The sequence below is a fragment of the Anabrus simplex genome, chromosome 1 (genome assembly GCF_040414725.1).
Source record: "Anabrus simplex isolate iqAnaSimp1 chromosome 1, ASM4041472v1, whole genome shotgun sequence".
Classification (NCBI taxonomy): Eukaryota; Metazoa; Arthropoda; class Insecta; order Orthoptera; family Tettigoniidae; genus Anabrus; species Anabrus simplex.
Genome location: NC_090265.1, coordinates 1,571,227,827 through 1,571,242,751, shown reverse-complemented (window position 1 = coordinate 1,571,242,751; position 14,925 = coordinate 1,571,227,827). Strand labels below are relative to the sequence as shown.

The 14,925-nt window shown below is 35.8% G+C and overlaps 1 protein-coding gene across 1 annotated transcript in view; it reads left to right on the top strand.

Moving 5' to 3' along the window:
• The window catches only part of bora (aurora kinase A activator-like protein bora), a 321,188-nt gene that overhangs the window by 80,649 nt on the left and 225,614 nt on the right, over positions 1 to 14,925 (top strand). The window contains exon 3 of the mRNA XM_067153480.2: positions 12,209 to 12,390. Within this exon, the coding sequence (XP_067009581.1) occupies positions 12,209 to 12,390 (182 nt within the window). The remainder of the gene's footprint in view (positions 1 to 12,208; positions 12,391 to 14,925) is intronic.

Genomic DNA, 14,925 nt, shown 5'->3' with positions numbered 1-14,925 from the left:
TGTTATCACTAATCTCTCTATCATTGACAAGTTTACGCTACGTAAACAATACTGTACATATATAAGCTTGTTTTTAAGTGATTTGATAGAATCTGAGGAAGCATGTCATTTTTTATATGTTAGTGTGTGTTTTACAGATATGTTTATAGTGTTTTAATTTACATTGTATTTGCTGTGTGTTTGACAGACTGAAAAGCCTTTGTTACATTTAGTGATAGTAATACGAGTCAATAAGCAGATGTAAATATTACGAATGTAAAGGTTCCAATGCACCGTAAGAATTACTATGTGGGTTTATAGTGCATAGTTCATATTTTTCACTGTAATGTAGCACATTCCATTGAAATGATCATTTTTAAGTATTTCTATGAAAGTTTGACAACGTTTGTGCCAGTAGTTGCAGTGATATTATCATTTAAGCGCAGTCTTGCATTGACCTTATAAACACCAGCATTTAAAGGGTAGAGTAATTTAAAGATCCGGAACTGATGTTTATAAGGTAAGCGGATGGGTTAAATAAAATTAATTCAGCCACCAACTTAGTCATAGAGTCAGAAATAGCTATCAGTAAGGTACCCCTAGATTTACAAGAGGAAGTAAGATTGAATGTGAAAAGAAAATGAAATAAGATCCATACTTCCAAAGGTAAAACAGTAACTGCTAATAGTAACACTAGCAGAACATCTTTTGCTGAACGAGATAACGTTATCAAACTAAAAAAAGAAAATCAAAGACAATAACCTTATAATTACAAAGGCAGACAAAGGAAATACAACTGTCATCATGGACAAAGATGAATACATTGACAAAACTAAAAAACCCTTTTCAACAATGACTCCTTTTCTATATTTAAAAAAGATCGGCACTGGCCTTCTGACCCCAACTTGGTAGGTTCGATCCTGGCTCAGTCCGCTGATATTTGAAGGTGCTCAAATATGTCAGCCTTGTGTCGGTAGATTTACTGGCACGTAAAAGAACTCCTGCGGGACAAAATTCCGGCACCTCGGCGTCTCCGAAAACCGTAAAAGTTGTTAGTGGGACGTAAAGCAAGTAGCATTATTATTATTATTATTATTATTAAAAAAGATCGGACTCAACGGACTTAACAGTCCTAACGCCTTTTGAAACAAACACTTAAGAACACATAATTTTTATTCGCAGAACAGGAAAAAACACAATTAACTAATATGAACCCCAGTCTGCCCACCGCCAAAGCTCTCCCCAAAATCCACAAGGCCGATGTCCCCATCTGCCCCATTATTGATTATAGACCTAGCCCACTGTATAAACTAGCTCAATTTATTCAGAAATTTCTTATGAAAAACCACAAATTTGTATCAAACAAATCTCTCAAGAACACCTTAGAACTAATTGAGAAATTAGATAAATTTGAAATAAAACCCTAGCATTGATTGTCTGATCTTTCGATCAAAACATTTCTGACCGAGGTCAGGCTTTACAATTCCAGATATGATCTGGAAAGGTGATTAATGAAATATGAATTGGTGTAGGATTTCTTGTTCATAGTAGCATAATAGACTCAATTAAGATTTTTCTTCAAACTCTTCGAGGATGGCACTTCTAACAGTTAAAGTAAGGAATAAAACTTCTACTTTAATAAATGTCCATGCACCAACAAAAGACAAAAACAATAAAGATAGAGGAGAAGTTAAAAACTTTTGGGAAGAACTTGATTACATATTATCGAAGATCCCTGATGAGCATATAAAAATCTTACTTAGAGATTTCAATGCTAAAATAGGCAGAGAAAAGAAGTATCGCACAGTTGTAGGAAAATGGCCAGCTCATAAATTAACGAACAAAAATGGCCAAAGATTAATTGAACTTTGTGCAGATCATGGACTCATTTTGGAAACCACCAGATTCATGAGGCGACCACATAAACTTTTGACATGGAAATGCCCTAACGTAAAATTGGGAGAGTTTCAGATTGATCCTATTGCTATGGATAAATATTATCATAAAGAAATTTATAATGTCGGAGTCCTCCGTGGGGTAGACATTGACTTGGATCATTATATCTCAAAAATAAAAATCAAGTTAACACCAAAAAAGAAACACAAACGTAATCATCTCAAAGCAAAGAGAAATTACGATCCTAGTTACTTAATAAATAATAAAATATATTTAAGGAGAAAGATACATGCGTGGTGGAACAGGGAATATGACAAAGTAATTCAAGCAAGTCACAAGGCATGGTTAAATGATCAACAGAGGAAAACAGAAAAGTCTCGAGAAGAACTAATTAATGCCAGAAGGCAAACCGCTAAAGAAATTATCAAAAGGAAATGCTTAACACTTAGAGGAAACATTCAATCAACATAAAACAGGAGACTATTACAAAACATTCAAGCAATATCAATCTAAGTTTACCCCTCCTACACGTATGTTAAGAAATAAAAATGGAAAAATGGCACACAATAATCAAGATAATGCTAACATCCTTGCAGAATACTTCAAAGAGTTACTTAATTGCGAGGATCCTGTGGAACATTTAGAATTTTACCCTAACCTAAAAAATAAAACTCCATTACAAAAGATTATACTACCAGTTTACAATGAAGTGAAAACAGCAATTAATGCACTTAAAAACTACAAAGCAGCAGGAGAGAATCAAATAGTAGCAGAAATATGGAAGAATGCTAATGATCAGACTATTCAAAACCTACATAAATACATCATTGATATTTGGAACACGGAGAAGCTTCCCGAGGAATGGAATGCAGCGATAATCCACCCGCTGCATAAGAAAGGTCATCGCTCCGATCCAAATAATTATCGGGGGATATCCTTGCTTGATATTACATACAAGATTTTATCCAAGATTATATACACAAGAATCCAAGAACAACTCGACCAAGAACTTGGAGAATATCAGGGAGGATTTCGACCAGGTAGAAACTGTCCAGATCAAATCATTAGTTTAAAATGGATAATGAAGCACCAAAGAGTTCGAGATTTTAAAATAGCATACAAGAGTATTCATCGTGAATCAGTATTAAAAAGCCTTTAAGAATTTGGCTTACACCAAAAACTTGTTAACCTCATTAATATGACTTTTAAAAATATGAAGGCAAAAGTTAAATTTAGAGGTGAATTATCAGTATCATTCACTATAAGAACTGGACTTCAACAAGGGGACGGACTTTCACCATTGTTATTTAATTGTGCATTGGAGAAGGTTACGTGTGAATGGAACAAGAAATGCCAACGAACTATCAAGATCGGTAGAAATATTAAACTCAACTGCCTTGCTTTTGCGGTTGATTTAGCATTACTTGCAAATACAATAGAAGAGGCTAAATTTCAAATTGAACAACTAGAAATTATAGCAAAAAAAATGGGATTGCAAATTTCATTTGAAAAAACAGAAGTGATGCCAACTTTTAAAGTTGATTTACCAGTTATTCAACTGAACAGTAATAAAGAGATTAAAATTTTTCAGAAATTCAAATATCTTGGGGAAATAATAACATGGACCACAGGAACACAAATGAAAAAGAAGCAATAGAACACAGAACAACTAAATTTAAGCAAGCACGAAGACTTACCTGGCCAACCTATTAAAAAAAAACCTCTCTTTCGATAAATGCTAAGCTGAAACACTATAATTCCATAGTTAAACCAGAGGCATCATATGCTAGGGAAACTTTATTCAAATTAAATGTAAAATCTACAACAGACAAATTACAGAAAACTGATAGAAGAATTCTTAGAACAATTATTAATAAAAAAACTCCAAGTTGATGGACAGTGGAGATTGTTGCCTAACAACATTGTCTATCGTGAATGTGAATTGATAATATTTACAATGCGTAAAAGAAGAATTTCCTTTTTCTGTCACATATCAAGATTACCAGACACCAGGATATTGAAACAACTATTTGATTTCTTTTGAAAAATAAAATCAATAATAATTGGTTCAAAGAAGTTCAGGATGATTTGGAAGAATTGGGTATAACTCGGCAACAAATCAAAGACAGAAAAGATAAGAGGATTTTGAAGAACAAAAGCATAAGTCTCAAACTAAAAACAGTTGAACGGAAACAATATACTATATCGGACACACAAAGGGCTTCCAGGTCTGAGAGGATGAGAAAGTTCTGGGAGAAGAAAAAGAAGAAATTAACTCAAATGTATTAAGTGCTCCAATGTGGGTGTAAAATATGTAAATAACAACTATTTGATTTCTTTTGAAAAATAAAATCAATAATAATAATAATAATAATAATAATAATAATAATAATAATAAGTACAGAATCAGGCACAACAACGAACTGTACCAACAATTGGAGAGCATTACAACATCTATGAGGAAGAGGAGATTGAACTTCTATGGTCATATCATGAGAATGGACAATCAGAGGCTCACCTCCAGAATCTTCCACACCATCTCTAGAGGGAAAGCGACTAATGCCAAGTGGGCAAGACTCGTCAGAAAAGACCTTCAAGAATTGGACATTGCTCCCAGTGAAATTTATGACAGGAATAGGTACAGAACGTTGATCAGAACATCAAACTCTCTCCAGTCACTAACAGAAAAAACAGTACGTCCGGGAGGAGGTGTGAAATGGACCCAGGAGCGAAAAGACTTTCACAGTGCAAGGATGAAGGAGTACTGGTCAAAGAAGAAAGCTGCTAGAGATAAGAACCACGTGCTCCATAGCAGGCCCAAACGGAACTAAATAAAAAAACCCTAGCATTCCATTCACTCATTTGATATCACCAATATGTACCCTAGTATTAATACTAAAAAACTTTTCACCATCATTCTAAATAACTTTAACCCATACAGCGGTTTAAGCAAACTTGAGGTCCAAGATTTTATGACCATGTTAAAATTGGTGGTAAACAACAATTTTTTCACCTTTGACAACTGTATTTATCAACAGGACGGTTTGGCCATGGGGTCACCAGCCTCGGGGATTTTGGCGGAGATATATATAGATTTTCTAAAACATATGGTAACAACAACAATACCTTTGAGAAATGCTTTTGGGCAGATATGTAGATGATACCTTGGTTATCCTAGATGATAGAATCGTTATGCAACCTCCACTCTAAACAACTTAAACAACATCGATCTTCATATCAAATTCACTTTGGAATCTGAATCTAACAAAACAACAAATTTCCTAGACCTCATGATAAGTAGACTGACATCTTCATTAGCATAAGAAATATACGCAAACAATAACGACTATTAGGAATGACTCATTACACCCACATGCACATAAGTGCGCCACTTATAATAGCATGGTTGATCGAGCTTTCAAAATACCTCTTTCTAAGGAAAACCTATATAAAGAATTGGACATCTTCCGCGCTATAGCCAAAACCAATGGAAACAACAATTCGTTCATAGAATGAACTATCAGTAAATTCAAACATCGATCAAAGTCAGCATTACAAAAAGAAAGACTTAAACCATCGCTTATTCCACCTCCGCATTTAACAAGGGCATATATAGATTTGTAAATATCTTCAAGAAGCATAACATTAGGATCTCCTATAGAACTAACAACAGGAACATGCAAATTATGCACAATTCCAAGTCATTTGACAAAACCAATATCTTCTCAAGGTCAGGTGTGTACCGTTTTAGATGCAATGGCTGTGAATCCTCAGACATCGGACAGACTGGACGCAACTTTAAAATTAGATACATGGAACATGTCAGTGCCATCAAACATAACAGGTTTTCAGCAGTGGGTCAACGAATTCATGAATCAAAACACAACTTAGGCACCCTCCTCAGCACTACAGAAAAATGTTTTATTCACTTGGACCAGTTTTTCAACCCTAATTGAAATCTTAATGAAATTTCGGAAAAAAGCTAACATCATCTTTGACTTCTTAATTAGAGTCCTTAAAAGCATCAAGTTTTCATATAGGCGTATGATCTTTTATGCTATGAATAATACCCTCTTGCGCATCATGCCCCTACCTCACTGCCCTCCTTACCCGCCTTAAACACCTTCCCCTTCCCCCTCATAATCCTCAACCCTCCCACCTTCCCCAATGGATCCGACCAGTTTGTACTAACACACACGCTGCAGTTCACTTCTCCTCTCAACACAAGAAGCTGCAAGGCAGGCTGCACAAGGTAAGCCCCATATATATATTTTACTACATGTTTGTCTTGCCCCATCTTAAATTTACATCCATCTAAATAGGCTTCTTTTTCCTATAGGCTTTGCAATCCCTATTGGACTAGGAATAACAGAGGCCTAAACAACTAAGGCCTACTTGTATAATCCCACCACCTCATAATGTGCCGGTAATACAAAGAATTTGAAGAACCTGCTTGACACCAACAACAACTGTTCTGTCTCATGTTTACTAGAAGAACACGATTTTGACACGTTCATCAAGATTTTATTTAATACATCAGACTTTTAACCTACATTTAATCACATCTTGGTTTCTATTACCAGTGATCTTAATAGCATAAAAACCATATAAGACTGTTGTGTTATAACGTGTTGTAAGAAAAAACAAGTGTCACATATTTCATATCATTTTAACTTTAGTATGTAATTCTGTAACATGTGTTGTGTCATTTGTGTACATTGTAAAGACAATTTAGTATGTTCTGTTGCTTGGTTACAATTTTAGGCTTATGATGACACCATATGCAGGTTTTGCAAGTGATAAATATCATTGTTAATTCGTATTGAAGATACTGAATGTAGGATGCTAAAGGGTTTATTGTGTCACCTATTCAACACAACGACACGCGGACGCACCACTATTAACTTTGTTTGAGGGGTCACCTGACAGTTTAATGCATGGATATGCCTACAGATGGAGTATAACTTCGATTTGACATGCCCTGTATAGCTAAGGTCTTAAGGTATGCTACGACCATTGGAACCCCAACTACCAAATTAACGTTCACATACCAGACGTTACAAAACATGTTCCCCTACTTTTTTTTTAAGTATGTAGTTTGATGACTCAAGTTTTCATGTGTGTGTTTAACAGAAGAGCTATGTGTAAATGAGTGTTGCACTATTTGTATGACTGAAACTAGAAAGCCTTCTTGAGAGAATATTTTCGAATAGTTTGTCAAAGAGTATTGTATGTGAACAATACCATGATGCCAATGATAAGAAGCTTTGATGTGTTTTTATTGTTTATGGCTTTGTATTCCTGGGTTCAGTTTGTGAGCTAGCCTTTACGGTTTTCTGCTCAATGCCAATGCTGCTTAATCTACTTCTCTGCTTTATAACTTAGAGCTGTGGGTTTCTTTCGTTTCCCTCATCTTACGTGGTCTCCAAGGTGATCTCTCATCCTTCTGTATCACCTTGTCCCACCATGTAAGCTGATGCACACACACATCCACATTCATCAAGCATGGTCATTCGTAATTTTACCTATATATCTTTATCATAAATTTCCCTCTACCATTGTTATTCCACTGCTGTGTCTGTATTTCTAGTCTAACCACGAAATATCCTGAATCCATTCAGTTTTCTCTCTCAAACTGCAGAGGCTATCTGAATTCTGAACAATGAAAAAATAATTTGTTTTATGAACCAACTTCTTCTTTCACTTTTTAAGAGATATATTAGTTCCAACTTTCAATACAAATCGTGATATAATAAAAATATACATATCTAAATTTCTATGTTGCATTAAAATTGAAGTTTGATTTTTTTTTCTTCAAAATTCCCATCCATTGTCTTAGGTGCACTAGATAAATATGTAAACAAAACTGCCAATGTACGAAGAATGTTTTGTAAGTAAGTACTGTTTTAAAATATGGCCCCTGCAATGCTTTGGTCGTCATTCAGATTATGCACACTCAGTACGTACATCTGTAGGTTAGCCACAAATGCCATTACGGAAGTATTTGCCTATATTTATGTTTGTGTGTATTGAAAATGTCTCTTAACAATTAACAGTCCCACCAAGTGTGAAGTATTGCAAGAAATCAGCTTCATTTCCCGTATCAAATCCTATTTACAAAGACTTAATAACAATAAAATATCTTTCACCATTTTGATACTTATATTTGCATTTAAGCAAATCAATTAATCATACACGGTACATGTTTTGTTCCTTTTTAGAACATCTTCAGCTGTTTAACATTGCTTAGGTGAATTCACTAAGTATTTATCTTTTTAGGAGAATCTCAAGCACGTACCTTGTTTTTCTTAAATACTACGTAAATTTAAAATAAATTAAAATAAATTAGAAACAATGTGGATGGTTGAATGGGTTTGTGAAATGAGAAGGAAATGGATCTACTTATAGTTAGCCTATTCAAAAAAAACTATTTCTATTCATTTGAACAGATGTAAAAAATGTTTCCAGCACTTTTATCACTAAAATATTCTGCTTGTCTTCTAATAAAAAGTTTTTGAAAAAGTAACTTTCCTTTGTCACTGTTCAGGATATTGATAGGTATTTTCTTCCTTTACTCCCTCCAAGGTGGCTGCTGTTTGTTTTAAATTTACAAAATGTCTCTTGAATTCAGCTAGTTCAGGAACCTTGAAGCTGATTGCTGTTTTGCTACTAATAAAAGAGCCTTCTGGCTGCTTCAGCCATAGCTCCTCCAAGGGCACAGTAGGAGTGGATTTTGACCACAAAAATTTATGGGGAGGCTCTTTTATTAGTAGCAAAACAGCAATCGGCTTCAAGGTTCCTGAACTAGCCGAATTCAAGAGACATTTTGTAAATTTAAAACAAACAGCAGCCACCTTGGAGGGAGTAAATGAAGAGAATACCTAGCAATATTCAGAACAGTGACAAAGGAAAGTTATTTTTTCAAAAACTTTTTATTAGAAGACAAGCAGAATATTTTAGTGATGAAAATGCTGGAAACAATTTTTATATCTGTTCAAATGAATAGAAATAGTTTTTTTTTAATAGGCTAACTATAAGTAGATCCATTTCCCTCTCATTTCACAACCCCATTCAACCATCCACATTGTTTTTAATTTCATTTATCTTAAATTTACGTAGTATTTAAGAAAAACAGAGTACCTGTTTAAGATGTTCTTAAAAAGATAAATACGTTGTGAATTCACCTAAGCAATGTAAAACAGCTGAAGATGTTCTAAAAAAGAATGAAACATGTACTGTGTTTGATTAATTGATTTGCTTAAATGCAAATATAAGTATCAGAAAGGTGGAAGATTTTTCATTGTTATTTAGTCTTTGTAAGTGTGAAGTATGTGCTGTGATTCGTTTTCTAAATGCAAAAGGTGTGAAAGCTGTTGAAATTCATCGGCAGATTAGTGAAGTGTATGGAGAACACACTATGAGTGAAGGAATGATAAGAAAATGGGTTAGAGCATTTAGAGACGGCTGTATTAATGTCCATGACGAGAAGCATAGTGAGCAACCGTCTGGCATCACCGAAGACTTGTGCAAAAAGTTAATGCAAAGGTTCGAGAAAACAGACGCTTTATGATTTCGTCATTAAGTTATGAGTTACCTGAAATTTCAAGGAGAGTTCTTTATGAAATTGTGCTGGGATGCTCAGATTATCGGAAGTTGTGCTCATGCTGGGTTCCGAGGATGCTGACAGAGGTGCACAAAACTAAGCACGTAGGCAGTGCTTTGATTTTCCTTGAGCGGTACAGTAATGAAGGTGATACGTTCCTAAGCCAAATTGCCAACAGTGACGAAACCTGGGTGGCTTATGTAAAGCCAGAATCAAAACAGCAATATGTGGAGTGGAGACACTCAACATCACCTAAGAAAGCGAAGTGCAAGGAAACAATTTCAGCTCACAAACTCATGTGCACTGTCTTTTGGGATAGGCAGTGTGTGTTGCTTCTAGATTTTTTACACCAGGGTGATACAAATAAATACCAAGACTTATAACTTTTGCTTTCTCAACGATTCATTTGTTTCTATATTCGTCCCTGTTTTTATCTCCTCGTAAGATGTGTATTGTTGAATGTAACACCTTGTGTAAAAAATTGGGTTAAATGAAGAAGTTACATCATGCTCAAGATCATGCCTTCACGTCTCTGCACAATATTTAAAATGAAACTTACCGTTGGTCTTTATAGCTATTGTTGAGAGTGAAGGAGAATTTCCTGTTGTGTGTATTTATCAGGAACTCAAGGGAAACTTCATTAGTTAGTCGGAACACTGAAAAAATGATGAACTCTTCTCAGAAGTACTCTTAAGGTTTCACTTTACTTTTTCCTGCCTGCTGGCTCTTCAGAAATGTGTGCGCGTGCGTTTTGTATTCAGGAATCATTCAAGGCGAATATTTTCGCACTACAAGATGTGTGGTTAAGGTTATTTTTAATATGTAAAACTTTTGCTTTCTCAACGATTCATTTGTTTCTATATTTGTTCCTGTTTTTATCTCCTTGCAAGATGTGTATTGTTTAATATAACGCCTTGTGTAATATAAATGTCTACATGCTAGCCTATTTCCCACATTTTGGCTGAAGATGACGCCAAACAGCGTCGAAACTAGTTCCAAATGTAAATATATGTTGTAATAAACTATAACAATTTTGTATTGAAAAGGTGGACCCTTTTAAGTTTCCTATCTTCCACCTGTGAACTCCATCGTGCAATCCAAAACAAACAGTGTGGCATACTCATAAGGGGGATTCTTTTGCTTCATGACAATGCGCAACCTCACACAGCTAATCAAACCCGAGACCTCATCGCTTCATTTGGTTGGGAACAATTTGATCGTCCTCCGTATAGTTGTGACTTAGCGTCTAGTGACTACCACTTGTTCCTGCATTTGAAAGAGCCTTTGGGAGGTCAGCACCGCAATGATGATGACCTAAAAATGACCATGCTGCAGTGGCTGCCACATCAGGCAGCATATCTCTATGAGGCTAGAATTCAGAAGCTGATTTCACAATATGACAAGTGCCTTAATATGCTTGGAACTTACGTTGAGAAGTAGTTTAAGGTACAGGCTTACATGTATAAAAAGAATTGTTTAAACAATTGCATTACTTTTTTGTATATCAAAACAGTATTTACTTAAAAAACATGTCTCATAAAAAGCACTGTCACAAGACACATGTAACATAATGAGAATACACTAAAAGCTTAAATATTCAACTGATATCTTGAGAATACAGGAATTGAACCAATGTCACCTTGAGCAACTGTGATTGTTATTCACACTTGCAAGATGTAGGTGGTAACAAGTCGTGGTGATGAGTGCCCACATGACGGAATTCGACCATTCTCTCTCTTCCTTATGTCAAGATCTCACTGACGCTGGGGTGTATGCAGGTGTATCTCAGACAAAATGCTGGTTTATAGAGCAAATGCCTGAAAAGCCTTAAATCTAATTTTTGAAATCCCTCATCGGGAACTTAGACTTTCCATTAGGAATTGCTAGGTGGGCAGTAATTCCACTGTGGAGATTTATCTCACATATGCAGTTACTAGATTAAGCCTCTACCAAGAGGCTTCTGATAAAGTCACCTGCATGCATCCCAGCATCAGTGGATAGGGCCTGACACATCCCACTCTGGTGAGTCTAGTGTCAAGCCTAAGATGAAATATTGGTTTATAGAGCAAACATCTGGGAAGCCTTTCATCTAATTTTTGGTGGGAAAAAAAAATCCAAGACCCTTGTTGGGAGCTTAAGACTTTTCATGTGTACATGACCATTAACTGTGCAAAATTATTGTCTTGCATCACACTAACTTTGAACAGAGATCTCTTACTACAATTGACTGTCTCTGTTACCTGGTCATCAACTTAAATACCTTCATTTACATCAAGATGTTCATTAGGATTTGTTCCACTTGATGATAGAATCTCCTGTGTGACTTCTCTTGCTCCATTCAGTTCAGTCATGGGCCATGAGTATAGGTCATGTTTTGTAGTACGGTATATCAAACCGGCGCTTAGGTCATCCCTAGGGTCTCCATCTGACTACTTCCATTGTGTAGCCCATTTCTGCCTACTTTTGTTCACAACTTTGTCCAAACCAGTATAGTCAGCTTTTACATATTTTCTCCCAGTACAATGCCAAACTGTTTTCTTATGTTTTGTAAATGTGAAGCTTCGGATGTTTTTGTACCAAGGACGGTTTCAGTACTAAATTTATGGTACTCATGGTCCTGATGCATTTTCCAATCTTATTAAGTGAGAGAAAATACCTAGTTAATTGTACAGTTTGATGCTATAACACATTAAATGAAAAAATATTTGCCACATTTTATTATATTTCCAGATTTTTTGCATCTAATATTAATTTGGAAAGCCCTTGGGCACCTGGTGAGGCTGTAAGCAGAATAGCATGGGCATTTCAAGAAGCTTCCAGTACTCCTGTGAAGTCCCCAAAAGTGATAAGTATGAGTTTTATAGAAGAGAGCGAAGAGCCACCTGCAGCAGAACCTCCTCCTATGACTGATGGTGAGAGGTCTTATTTAATTTTTATTGCATGTTGGCTGTAGTACCTGTTGTTGATGGGACAATCACTTACCATGTGCATGATTACATTTTTGTCCACACCTCATATTGTTTCCCAGATTCCGAGGCACATAAGTGGGCATGCCTGTCCCTGTTAGCGGCTTGTCATGATGTAGTGTTAGTAAGTTTTAAAATTAAAAAATCTTGAAGGACTTCGTTTTTCTTAAAGAAATGCCTGATACAAAAGTTAATTCCAAAACTTTTTGAAGGCCTTACAAAAAAAAGAGGAAAATTACAATGTTACAAGTGTCGGGCAAAGAATAAGGTCAACCAATTATGGCTTAGAAATGAAATGAAATTTCTGTATTAAAAAAAAAAAACCTCAACTAAATAACAGTGCATATGATTTTCTCCTGCAAATAACAAAATCAGTATCTGTATTAGAATGGGATAGGGTACAAAAGAATATAGAATATTCTATACATAAGGTCTGAAGCAAGAAGCAAATCGTTACTGCCGGGACAAAACCTCCTATGTGAAATATTTTAACTTACAACTTTGGCCGGTAAGGTTCTGTCATCTAAGGTGCAGTATTGTGTGAATATTGTCAAGGCATTCTCGCTCTTCATAATGTATGTGCTGCGAGTCAGTATATCTCCAAAAATATTATCACATAGGAGGTTTTGTCCCGGCAACGATGAAATTATAGTGTAATGTGGATAATTTGAAGCTTAAAAGACTGCAATAAAAATTTGATTTACCCAAATTCGAATTAGAAACAAAAAAAGACAAACTGGTTTGGAAATAGGTACATTAAGAAATGTTTCCAAACTGGGGCCGATCCAGACAGGGAATTGTACGTAGACGAAAGAAACAGAGTGGAACAAACACCGTACTTACGTGAATAATCCCCACACCCTAATTTTAGGAGGGCTCATTTTGAAAAAAAACATTAAATGAACTAAAATTCCTTCCATTGAAAGAGTAACATAGGCATAAACAAACATTTCATATCACTCCGCGAGGTCCACGTGCTTTTTACACAAATATGAACGTGTAAATTTATGGATACAGCTGCTTTGTCTGAACATATTTGAGAAATACATTATTATGGCTATAAAAGTACATTTGCTATGAAAATTATCAAGTAGGCCTAGGTATTTCATTAATCTGATCTTGCAGTAGGCTCGATTCCTGTAGATCGAAAGATTTGTTGTGTCTTGCATCACTAGAATCCTCTCCTGAATTACTTACACATTCGTTACACTCCATGTCTAAAACACTTTTCACACGCGGTCTTTTCTTTACGTTGATATTAACACGACCGATGGTGGATAATTCTTTTTCATGCAACGTAAACGGTTGAAAAAGACACATCGGTGAACGTGGGTTATAGTTTTGCGATATGGTAAAACCTCGTTTATTCAAAGTTGTTGGGACACAAAAATATGACTTCGAATTACGTGATTTTGAATTAACCGCCACCTCGTACTTCAGAAATGCTAACCCTTGCCATGTCAATAAATATTCTAGGATCCATTATTCTAATACTTGTTACTGCCAGCAATGAACTTTGATTCACAGTTTAAACCTTTCAGTGTATCCAACAAGGTGCATTTACAGTATTCAAATAATGCACTTGGATAACTCACTGATGAACATAACCTCACGCAACAAAATAAAAGAGAAAAAAAAGTTATTAAAAGACGAGAAATCTATGCTGGCTTCCCTGTGCAGGTACTTCATTCATTGGATTACTGTACTGTATGAATTTGTAGATGCCTTGTATTTGCACGGAAAGTACCCGACGTCATTAAAACATAACATCCTGGCTTATCAAACTTTCCTATGACGAGGAAAGTCTTTCACTTCCGTCTACATTGCAACACAGTACAGTGACCCCATCTCCTTAAAAGTCCATTTGGGCTAGGCATTAAAAAACCAATGCAGTTTTGTTGGCATTGACAATATTGTTCATTGCATAGGAATTTATTATAATTATGAGCCATGCTTTTTCGTCAACTGTCACCATCACCAAAAGGGAATCGCCAGTGTTCACGGATTCTGCTTCTTCACACACTGCCTGTTAAGTTATACCATAGCGTATTGAAGAGGAAGTGCGACATTTTCACGAGTTACCGTGGACCGCCGCACAGATGGCACTGCCATCCACAGTGATGACTGAGCGCGAGGATAACAGAGGCATTATCGGGACTACTACTTCAAAATCTACTAAGAAACTCAAGCATGCAACTTACGTTCGAAAATTATTTCATCTGCTGGACACTTTGGAATATTTCCTGGATGATTTCGCTGCCTTCGAAGTAACCCACTCCCTTCTTATCTCCTTCGTGCGGAAGAAGAATCGACATTTCAATTAGTGAAATATGAGTTTTGGTAGCAAACACAGCACATGATCTTCACAGCACCCCAACTGCAATGACTTCTCTATAATAACATCTAATTTATCCAAGCACTCGAAGAAAGCCACCCCTTAAACTATCCATACACGATAGCTTTTCCGCAACAACATTTTCC